The 12052-nt window shown below is 34.4% G+C and overlaps 1 protein-coding gene across 2 annotated transcripts in view; it reads left to right on the top strand.

Moving 5' to 3' along the window:
- The window catches only part of nell2a (neural EGFL like 2a), a 90263-nt gene extending 78674 nt beyond the window's left edge, over positions 1-11589 (top strand). Inside the window, exons 16-20 of one of the 2 annotated variants that reach the window (XM_051885067.1) lie at positions 2370-2510; positions 2592-2785; positions 5193-5369; positions 9672-9893; positions 11102-11589. In XM_051885067.1, coding sequence (XP_051741027.1) covers positions 2370-2510; positions 2592-2785; positions 5193-5369; positions 9672-9893; positions 11102-11143 — 776 coding nt within the window. In that variant the 3' untranslated portion in view covers positions 11144-11589. Of the gene's footprint in view, positions 1-2369; positions 2511-2591; positions 2786-5192; positions 5370-9668; positions 9894-11101 lie in introns of both variants that reach the window. The other variant, XM_051885066.1, reaches the window with a different exon arrangement.
- The last annotated feature ends 463 nt before the right edge of the window (positions 11590-12052 follow it).

The raw sequence follows: 12052 nt of genomic DNA, 5'->3' as shown, positions 1-12052 counted from the left end.
TAACATTAAATATTATTCAAAAAACTATTGTTAAAATATCAAAATATAAAAGCACATAAATTAAAATTAAATATATAATAATAATAAAATTCACAAAATATAAAAATAAAAAAAACTATAAAGAAAATATATAATAAAAGAAATAAGAAACTTCATATGTGCAAATTTATAATTATATAATATTAAATTATAAATACTATATTCATATATACAATAACATTATGTATAATATAATATTAAATAATATTATATAAAATTATAATATTAAAAAAAAACATTGATATCATTTTAATCCCTAAACATACAAACTTACAACAAAGGACATTTACACATGCATTTATGAAGCTTTCATCACCCACCCACCATGTCATTTGCCCGTGACTGTCATTGTTCTGTCTCTAAACACTGCTAATAATCACTAATAAAGACACAAATTGATATTGATGTTTAAAGCATATAGACTATTCTACAAGACTTGCTTACCAACTCGACCAGTTTCATTGTTCAACGAGTTTCCCTTTTCTGTCTCTTATATTACTCAACATCACGTCGCCGAACACAAAAATAATCAGAAGATGGGTCACGTTTAAGCAATATCATTTTCATATAATCATCCTTCAATCTGGCCTCCCAGAAACCCTATTAACCTCCTAACGGTCACCTGACTGCAGTGAGGTCGTGCTGTGATTGGTCGCTGATGACTCCATGTGTAAAGAATCATTTTCATAATGATCTGAGATCAGCTTTAATCAGAACAGAGTCTCATCTCTTCTGTGAGTGTTTAATCATTGAGAAAATCTTCCCAGCGTCTCTTTCTCCACGACCGTCTGAGTAATAATCGCTCTAATGTCGCCCACCGCCGTCTAATTTAATATCATTTGACTCATTATGTCTGAATTGCAAAAGCCATTTGTCTGAAGATGGGATTGGATTCAGATGCTGGTGTCTGTGGGTGAATGAAAACATGTCCAGGTCATATTTCACCCCAGAATCATTAGAAAACAAAAAAAAAAGAATGCTTTTGTATAAAAGAAAATAAAGCCTATTTTTAGGACCATTATGATTTGTGCCCGCATTCTCCACCACTTTTCCCATGGACTTATTCTGTAATTCTCATTTTTCTCACTGATGATTCTCATTACTATAATAGTCATTTTTTTTTTATATACTACAGTTAAAACTACTGTCATTTTCTTAAATTAAAATTAGCATAAAAGCAGTAAAACAAATGCTACCATGATGTGTAAATTCTTGAAAAAAAAAATATATATAAATGTTTATTATATATAGTATACAGAATTAGAATTCATATAAAATGTATATAATTATTTAAATGTTTTATTAAAATAATTAGTAGTTTTTAAATAATTTTTAAATTTAAAATATATATAACAACATAAAAATAACTAAATTTTATTTTCTCCTTGTGATTCTAATCGAGTTTGATGTTACATTATTTGCATTTACATATTTGCCAGATGCTTTCATTAAAAAAGTGACTGAAATTAGTGTTAATTAATGTTAGTGTTGTATTTTTAAGTAAAATTTGCATAAAAGCAGTACAACAAATGACATAGGATTACATAGTGTTTTACATAGGATACAACTGTTGTGACTTACAACTGACTGCAATAGAGTTTGATGTTACATTAACACTAATTAATACACATTTTATTCTTTTTTTTGCTAAATATATGTAGCAAATGCGTAAACGTTAGTGTTGTATTTTTTTTATTAAAATTAGCATAAAAGCAGTGCAAAAAAATGTTATCATATTTCAGTTTTTATAAAATATATGATTCATATATATATATATATATATATATATATATATATATATATACACAATTAGAGTTTTATGTAATGAGTATAATTTAGTTAACTATTTAAATGACTAATTTTGGGCATTTTACAGCACATAGACAACTCTTTGTCTGATTCCAGTAGAGTTTGATGTTACATTCACATTCATTCATAATTTATATAATACACAGTTAGAATTTATGTAATTAATATAATTTAACTATTTAAATGACTAATTTTGGGCATTTTACATAGGCAACAAGTCTTTGTTGTGAGTCCAGTAGAGTTTAATGTTACATTAACATTTACACATTTGCCAGACACTTATTACACTGCATAAAATTAGTGTTAAAACGCATGTATTTTAAATTGGACTGTCATTCGAATTGTCCACACATTTTTTTTTTTCACATCGAGTTCAATGTAGTAGTGCATTCTGGGAAGGAATGCATGCTGTGCTGCATTAGAATTTGGCCAAAAACCAAGCATAATGTTACAGGAACATGCCTTAAAATGCTGTCCATGTAGGCAGCGCACTAGAGATAATGACCCGTGTGTGTGTTCAGATATCGACGAGTGCTCAGAGGGTTTGGTGCAGTGTGACACACACGCCACCTGTGTGAACTTACCTGGTTGGTATCACTGCGAGTGTCGTGAGGGTTACCATGACAACGAGGTGTTCACTGCAAACGGAGAGTCCTGTAAAGGTACAGTTGTCCAAACACACACACACACAGTTCTCAAGCACTGAGCATGTTTACACACAGTCTCACCTCCTCCTCCTCCAGACATCGACGAGTGTCGGACGGGCCGCAGCACCTGCGCCAACGACACCGTGTGTTTCAACCTGGACGGTGGATATGACTGTCGCTGTCCGCACGGGCACAACTGCACCGGCGACTGCATCCACGACAGCAAGGTCAAGCACAACGGACAGATCTGGGTCCTGGACAATGACAGATGCTCCGTGTGCTCGTGTCAGGTCAGTGAGAGTGATGCATTATGGGTAGGCTGTCATCTTTGAGGTCAGGGTGAGTGTCCTGTGAAAGCCGTCAAGGGCGTCACGGCCAAACAGCGGCCATCAGGTTTAACTGGACGGCACATCACGATAAATCACAAGCGCCTGACTGTGTCATCCTGAGATGTGAAGGACAGATGCATAAGGTCACATGATCAGGCTTTAAAAGATGTTTATCAACAACATTTGTTGCATGAAATCCATTAAAACACACACAATTTAAGACAGTACAACAAATATTACCATGATCTGTAAATATTTCAGTTTTAAAAATGTTATTGCTCATCAAAAATATTATTTCTTCTTTGTAAAATTAATTGCTATTCTTTATAAAAATAATTGTTAAATATAATATAAATAGTAAAAATATAATAATATTGTATTTAATATATAATATAATTATAACATTATATTTAAATATTATTATTACAAAATATTTCTTTTAAATTCTGTGGTAATTTTCACATGATTCAAGTAATTTAAAAATATATATAATTGTTCATTAAAAATATAATTTCTTCTTTATAAAATTCATTGTAATTCATTATAAAATAATTTTAAATATAATATAAATAGTATAAAATATAATAATAATGTATTTAGTATACTTTATAATATAATTATGCTGTTATATTTAAAATATTTTATCAAAATTTCTGTGGTAATTTTCCACATGATTCAAGTAATGATACCAGAAAACTATGGTAAAATCACATTGTCCAGTCTTATTTCTTGAGTATATGCTCAAATATATGCCAACATATTTAGTTAAATTAAATGTAATTGTTTTTATCCATAATGAATGATGAGTTTAGCACATGCTGCTCTGCTTTCCTCTCAGTTTTGTGCTGCTGTTTTAATCGGAAGCGCTTGAGGAGTCACATTTTCATTAAAGCGATTGACCTCCATCAATTTGGCTGGTCACAGTCGGTAATTAAGTCTTTAATTGAAATGTTTTCTTGCATCTGGAGGAGACGACGAGCACGAAGGCTTTTCAGATATTAAATAATCAATCTACCAATTATGCCGCTCATGGTGAAGGACAGAGTGAGCGAATCAGTCTTAATCAGCCGATACCGTTTAATTGACATGGAAGAGGGAGAGCTGTCAATCAAAATTAGACTCTGGCCGCTCGACTGAACATGACGTGTGCGATGCAAACTTTTTTCTGCTCGTGTCACAGGTCACAGAGTTATCAAGGGTATTTGCTTTACTCGGTTTGGCTTCTTGAAACGATGTTCAACGAAAAACAAAGGACAAAATATTCAAAGTCAAATGATGCTGAAGTTTAAGTGGTAAAATCTTTGTTTACAGTTCATCTATGCTTTCATAATCTCTTTTTTTTAGAAACACTTTAGTTTTCTTAATTTGACCATTTAAATGATAAATCACAGATTCAATGTCACATTTTGAGATGCACAAGTTCACATGATCACAAGAACAGGCTTTGAAAGAAGTTTATCAACAGCATCTGTGGCATAATGTCTATTAAAATACAATAAATGATCATCAATTTAATAAAAAACAAATGGAAAAACTGCAGTTACAGTAAGATTAATTAAAGGCAGTACAACAAATATTACAATATGTAAATATTTAGAAGAAAAACATTAAAATACATATATACTGTACATTGAATAATTTTCATAAAATAATGTTTAACTTGTATATATATATATATTTTATATTATATTATAATTCTAAATATTACAATGTGTAAATATTTTTAAATACAATATATATATATATATATATATATATATATACATACAAACACACACACACACACACACACACATATACATTAAATAATTACAAAATTTTATATATATATATATATATATATATATATAAATTATTAAAAATATATAAAATATCATATAAAAATATATTTAAAAAACTTTATTATATAAATATGTACTTATAAATATGCAAGAATACAAGAAAATATCTGAGATCTATGATAAATAACAAAAAGTTTGTTCGCCTAGAAAAGTATTTCCAATCAACTGTGGTAAAATCACTGTATTGCACGGCCTAGTGTCTTATTTAATAAATATATTATGTGCAAATATATGTTGAACATATTTTGTTAACCATTAATTTATTAAAAAAACAAAAAAGAAAAAGATTGCAGTTGCAGTAAGACAGAATTGTTTTAATTTTAATTTTAAAATATAATTTTAGTAATTTAACAATTGTAGTGTTTTTTAAATATGTCTATATAATTTTTATTTCAGTTTTTAAGTTTTAGTTATTTTAGTACATAAAACTAAATGAAAAAGAGAAATGTTGTAATTACATTAATTTACAGCAAGCTCTTTTTGCTCTGGTTTTCTTGACGTGTGTCTTTCACCTGTGCGTCCTGCAGTCGGGTCGCGTCATGTGCAGACGGATGGTGTGCGATTGCGACAATCCCACGCTGGATCTCTTCTGCTGTCCGGAGTGTGACCCGCGTCTGACGTCTCAGTGTCTCCATCAGAACGGCCTGCTGACGTACTCCAGCGGAGACACCTGGATCGAGAGCTGCCAGCGCTGCCAGTGTCTGGTGAGACAAACACTCAACAAACAGCACACCAACCATTAACAGACCTCACCCTTCCTTTTTACCACTGTAATGTGATGGAAACAAGAAAAACGATTCATGTACTTGTGCACTATTCTATGCCGTTTTGTAGTATAAAAAGTGTGATTAGTGTGTTCACTCTGAAAAAATAGAATAAGTGCATTTTAAATACCCAGATACCCACTACATACTCAACTGTCACAGATTTCCTTATAAAGGAGTGGTGGGGGCATTAGACGCTGATGATGAATAGAAACAGCTATTTTTGATCTCATGTTGACTAGCACTAACTGCACCAATAACTGTATATGTAAAAACACATATTTTTGGCCCCCGATAGAGAATGTGAGTAATAATTCGAGTTTGAGACACCTAGTGTCTTTCCAAACATCACAAACTCAATAATAATCAAAAAACAACAAATAAACGCAGCTTGATGGATTCTGAGCTCCTCGTGTTTGGTATGAATCTCTGATGCTCCCTACCGAGTGTTTGAAACGCTTCTGCGCGCCAGAGAAACACCTCTCCTCCTCCAGCCATATGCTCGTCAAATGCTAATGTCATATTTGCATTCATGAGGGGGATTTTGTGGAAGAAACCACCTTGTTGTGACCCCCTCCTGCTCGGCTCTTTTCCCACACCTCGTGTGTGCGGTGGGCGGAGGCCGCGGCGAGTCTCTTCAGAGGTGCGACTCGTTGTTCTACAGCTCTAGCCTTGATCAAACGCAGCCCTCATTAACACTGGCGCTCCGAGGGGCCGTTACAGCGGCCGCAGCATCACAACGCTTTCATTCTCCGAGAGCAGCTGGACGAGACACGCTGATGAAGACAGACTCTAAAAAAATAGAGAGAAAAACATCAGGGATATTTACAATATTCCTGGAAAAGTAAAAAAAAAAAAAAAAAAAAAAAAAAATATATATATATATATATATAAACATACAGATAATATAAATATAAATTCAAAAAAACCCATTGAAATGCTGATATAATAATAAATAATAATTCATCAATATAAAAATAATAATATAATAATAAATACATCAATTATTATTATTATTATTATTATTATTATTACATATAATTACAAGTTTGATTTCCAGGCCTGGAAAAAAATATCACATAAATTATTAAAATATTAAAAAAGCCAATGCTTAATTCAATTTAAAAATAATTATTATAATAAATTACTATTATTTGTGTACAAATAATTTTATAAATCAATGTATATTAAATATAGTAATTTTGCATGTTTAATCCTATTTTGTGTAATTATTCTTAGTAGTATTATTAAAAACATAATTTTAAAATACTTAAACAAGTGAAAACTAGAATAGAACATATGCTCTTAAAATAATGATTAAATTAGTTGTTTTAAAAGATTAGTTAACTTCTGAATGTCATCCATGTCTTTCTTTCTTCAGTGGAAAAGAAATGAAGGTTTTTGAGGAAAACATTCCAGGATTTTTCTCCATATAGTGGACTTCACTGGGGTTCACCGGGTTGAAGGTCCAAATGTCAGTTTCAAAGAGCTCTACATGATCCCAGACGAGGAATAAGAGTCTTATCTAGAGAAACCATCAGACATTTTCTAAAAAACAAAAAAACAAAATGTATATATTTTTTAACCACAAATGCTCGTCTTGCACTGCTCTGTGATGCTCCACACATTACGTAATCACTTTGGAAAGGTCACGCGTGACGTAGGCGGAAGTACCGATCCAGTGTTTACAAAGTGAACGTGCAAAGACTAAGTCAAATGGCCTTTACAAAAAAAGGTAAAACACTGATGTTGGATTATTTTGAAGTTGGAGGAGAAAATGAGATCAAGTTTTTTGCCCTACCGCGGTACTTCAGCCTACGTCACGCGTGACCTTAACAACGTGATTATGTAATGTGTGGAGCATCACAGAGCAGTGCAAGATGAGCATTTGTGGTTAAAAAGTACATAATTTTTTATTTTTTTTAGAAAATGTCCGATGGTTTCTCTAGATAAGACTCTTATTCCTCGTCTGGGATCATGTAGAGCTCTTTGAAGCTGCACTGAAACTGACATTTGGACCTTCAACCCGTTGAACCCCAGTGAAGTCCACTATATGGAGAAAAATCCTGGAATGTTTTCCTCAAAAACCTTCATTTTTTTTCCACTGAAGAAAGAAAGACATGAACAACTTGGATGACATGGGGGTGAGTAAATTATCAGAAAATTTTAATTCTGAACTGAACTAATCGTTTAATTGTTTAGAAATGCTGATGTTGTGAAATGCATTATTTATATATATTAATATATACTTAATATAATTTTTTTTTTTTACACAAAACAGGAATAAACATGCTAAATGACCATATTTCATTACCATATTAAACAAGTGATATTTCCTGGACAATGTTCTTGAAACAGGCAACATGAGGTCATGTGACAACAGTATAGCATACTGCAGTTTGAAATGTTCATCACTGTGTAGTAAGCAGTATATAGAGCACAGCGTGCCAGTATTCCATTCTGAACATTCTGCCAACACAACTACAGACTGATAAATATGCATCCTGGAAAATATATTACATTCGATGCAAGAAAAATGCAGATGCTGCAATAAACGCACGGCGCTGGTCAATAGCTTCGGTAAACACGTTTCACCCTTCCAGCGCTGATAACCAGCCGGACCACATGAGATCAAAACAGAATCAGAATTCGAGGGAAAGACTTCAAAAAAGATTTGTGCATCTCACACAGCTTTCAGAGCACTTCCTGTGTGTTACCGTGGCGATAGCACAGCAAACCCCGCTGAAATGAAAACGCTCGGCGAAATTAGGCCAAATCTCTGCTTAGCCAGATCTCCAGCGCAGCTTGAAATATATGACCTGTATTTAAGGATGTATTGGGGAGTCAGTGCTTTGCTGTTATTGATAGCTGGTGAACCAACAGAGACCCGCGCTCAGAAATACCAGCTCACACGCATGCAATATAGCTGAAATGATATTGTTTTCAGCCGCCGGATGGGTGTTTGAGTGTTATTGTGGCGCTTCAAGTTTAAATGTCAACTTGATTAGGTCTCAGTATCTGACATTATTGCACTGAAGCTTTTTTACTTACACACAATATTGCAAACACCTGCGATGCATACGTGTGCTTCTTACTGTGCATCTCAATGTGAAGTTAAAGGCACAATATGTAAGATTTTTGGATTAAAATATTCAAAAGCCACTAGAACAGTGTTATATATTTTGTTGACTCGTGTACTTACATTATCCCAAATGTTTCTAAGAATGTTTAAATCCAGAGAAATAAGCAATTTTAACCAGAACACGGAGCGTGTCAGTGCGTCGCCTATCAATGACTTCATACCCATCATTTTGTAGAAACCATGGAAACACCAAAGATTAAGTCTGATTGTTTAAATCTCCTTTTCTTGATTTACCGCGAGTTTTACCACACCTAATATCGATCTAGCTTACCGCAGTGTGCAACAAGTGTCTCATAGTAGCTGCCGAGTGAACGCAGAGTAGCATTATAACAACTTTCAACACACAAATGTATCTAATATGATAAACAGCGCCGCATTACCTCACATACGCTTGACCGAAAAAAGTAGAAGCGGTGACTGTGGCATAATAAAAGTCCCTCTGCTCTCGAGCCGTGTGTCGCGCTCGTCTCTCATTAGCAATCACTCCAACAGCCTCGTTCAGCTCCAACATCACTTGCCCTGCTCTGCTTCATACTACAGTACCGTTAAAAATCTCATCCATGAACATGATTTCTGCTTGAGTCCCGTCCCGATTCTTTTCCACCGGCTGTAGACGTAAAGACAACATCTCCTAAGATTAAATCAAGGCGTCATCAAGCTACGCCTTTGTTTTGAATAAGCGACCTCTAGCAGTGGAAATTTACATAGCACGAATGAAGCAGCACGACCGTTTTCAACACATAAATGTTTCTTGATCATCAAATCATCATATTAGAATGATTTCTGAAGGATCATGTGACACTGAAGACTGGAGTAATGATGCTGAAAATTCAGCTTTGATCACAGGAATAAATTACACTTTACTATATATTCACATAGAAAACAGTTATTTTACATTGTAATAATATTTCAGAATTTTTACTGTATTTTTGATCAAATGATCACAGACTTAGTGAGCAGAAGAGACTTCTTTCACAACCATGTATATGTAGGGTTTAAACCTACAACCTTTCAGTTATCAGCCTGGACCTTTGCTTCAGCAGTTTCACTGATGTATTCTTCATTTCTCTGTGGTTGTTTTCTGATGTGCTCTTCAGCAGGGTGAAGTGGACTGCTGGCCTCTGTCCTGCCCGCCGGCGGACTGCGACTTCACGCTGGTGCCCGAGGGCGAGTGCTGCCCGCGCTGCGTCTCGGACCCGTGCCAGGCTCACGCTGTCCGCAACGACATCACCAAGACCTGCGAGGATGAACACGGGATCACGCGCTTCAGCGGCTCATCCTGGGTCAAACACGGCACGGAGTGCACGTTGTGCCAGTGCAAGGTACTTACAACAAACAAACACAGACAGAGAGAAACAGGATAGATGATCAAATATACAAACAAGCAAAAACATGACATGACAAAAAAATGACAAAGTTAAACAAACAGAGACAGGTAAGCAAAGGTATGAACAGACAAACAAAACAGTTACAATTAAACAGATAAACAAACAACACCAAAGTTAGGTGATCAAACAAACTTGTTTCAGCATAATTGTCTGTTTGTGTGACCTTGTAATTGCACTATCGTTTGCTTGACTCTAAACAAGCAAACCAACAATCAGACAAGATAAACAAACAGCACAAATTAGATGGTCAAACAAACTTTCTTGCATGATTGTTTGCTTGTCTGCTTGTTATTTGTTCGTCTCTCTGTGTGATTGCCTAATTGAATGATCGTTTGCTTGACTCTAAACAAACTTCAGTCATTGAATGAGTCATTGAATCATTCAAACCACTTTTTAAATAATTCATTGAAATTAGGCATTTTTTAATAGACTGCAGCAATTAATATTTCGTCAGAACCCTTCAATTATGTCATTTTGTTTTGTTGTCTATTCAGAATCTGTGTGATTGTCTAGTTGAACGATTGTTTCAACCGCTTTTTAAATAATTCATTTAAATAAACATTTTTTAATAGACTTCGGCAATTAATATTTTGTCAGAATGCTTAAATTAAGTAAATTATGTGTTATTTTGATTAGTTGTCTATTCAGAATCTCTCTGTGTGATTGTCTAATTGAATAATCGTTTGCTTGACTCTAAACAAACTTCAGTCATTGAGTCATTCAAATTGCTTTTTAAATAATTCCTTGAAATTAGGCATTTTAAATAGACTTCAGCAATAAATATTTTGTCAGAACCCTTAAATTAAGTAAATTATATGTTATTTTGTTTAGTTGTCTATTCAGAATCTCTCTGTGATCGTCTAATTGAACGCTTGTTTGCTTGACTCTAAACAAACAAACCAACAAGCAGGCAAACAAGCAAAGTAAACAGATATTTAATCAGATTTCAGTCTGACTCATTGTTAATTTCATTGCAATAAAAGAAAAAAATATATATATATATACTTTCATATTATTATTTTTTTCTAAAAAAACACTCAATTAGATGATCAAATACACAAACAGTCTGATTTATTGTTGTATATCAATTTCTATTATTGTATTTCCAGTGTGTGATGTATTTTTCCTCGTCTCTTCTTCAGAACGGACACATCTGTTGCTCAGTGGATCCCATGTGTCTTTAGTGGCTGCGCTCGACGCTAACAGCACCTGTACAGTCTCACACGACCGTCCCCTCCACGACCCTCCCCGAATTTATGCCAAATATGAAAGGTGTATAATATCAGACCGACGCCAGCGTACCTGAGGAGGCCATTTCTGCACAAACAAGGACTATAAACCCACGACGAGAAACGAAACACAAGCACTGCACACGCCGGCATGACCACACTGGATGTTTAAAGAATAAAACATTTGTTCATTTTTATCTCTTTGAAGATCACAGGATTGTAGAAATTTTAGCTAGTAAGTAAATCTTATCGTATTTCTCTTTTGCCTGGTTACGGAAGTTGAAGCTATTCTGTGTTTCTTTTTCGATTAGCTTTCTGTGTCTGTTTTTCTGTCTAGATTTTAAATTATTATATGGCTTGTTCTTGTCTTATGGTGAATAAAATATCTCCATTTCCATTTATGGATGAGTTGACCTTTCATTTTCCCTAGCGGCGCGTTACGTTTCCCGAATGTGTCGCTCAGCTAATGCCGCCTTACGAGGTGATCAGCGAGTGTGCTAATTAAATGGCTTTCTAGTGACCTTCTCTGCTACCTGAAACATCATCATTATCTCCAATCTCTCAAGCAGCTTAAATATCCCACCATTCACGGTTGACCGTCCCGTAAACTTCGCTCACCCTTGAACGGAATTCAGAGGAACAACTGTGGAATCCGAATGCTTCCTCTTCCTGTATGTTTTGAATATCGCATGAATATTCAGCAGCGTTCCGCTGCATCTCCAGTAACGGCATCAGAACGGCCTCATGAATATTCAGCAGGTGTCGAGGTCGCTCGGGAAACAGGACTGCGCTTTCCTTCAGGTCACTGTGTGAAAGTGATTCAGAGACACAGATATCAGTCAGCTTCTATGAAAAACAGCTCCA

Source organism: Ctenopharyngodon idella, chromosome 24 (assembly GCF_019924925.1).
Source record: "Ctenopharyngodon idella isolate HZGC_01 chromosome 24, HZGC01, whole genome shotgun sequence".
Lineage (NCBI taxonomy): Eukaryota > Metazoa > Chordata > Actinopteri > Cypriniformes > Xenocyprididae > Ctenopharyngodon > Ctenopharyngodon idella.
Note: the sequence above shows the minus strand (reverse complement) of the source record. Positions and strands in the feature narration are given on the sequence as shown.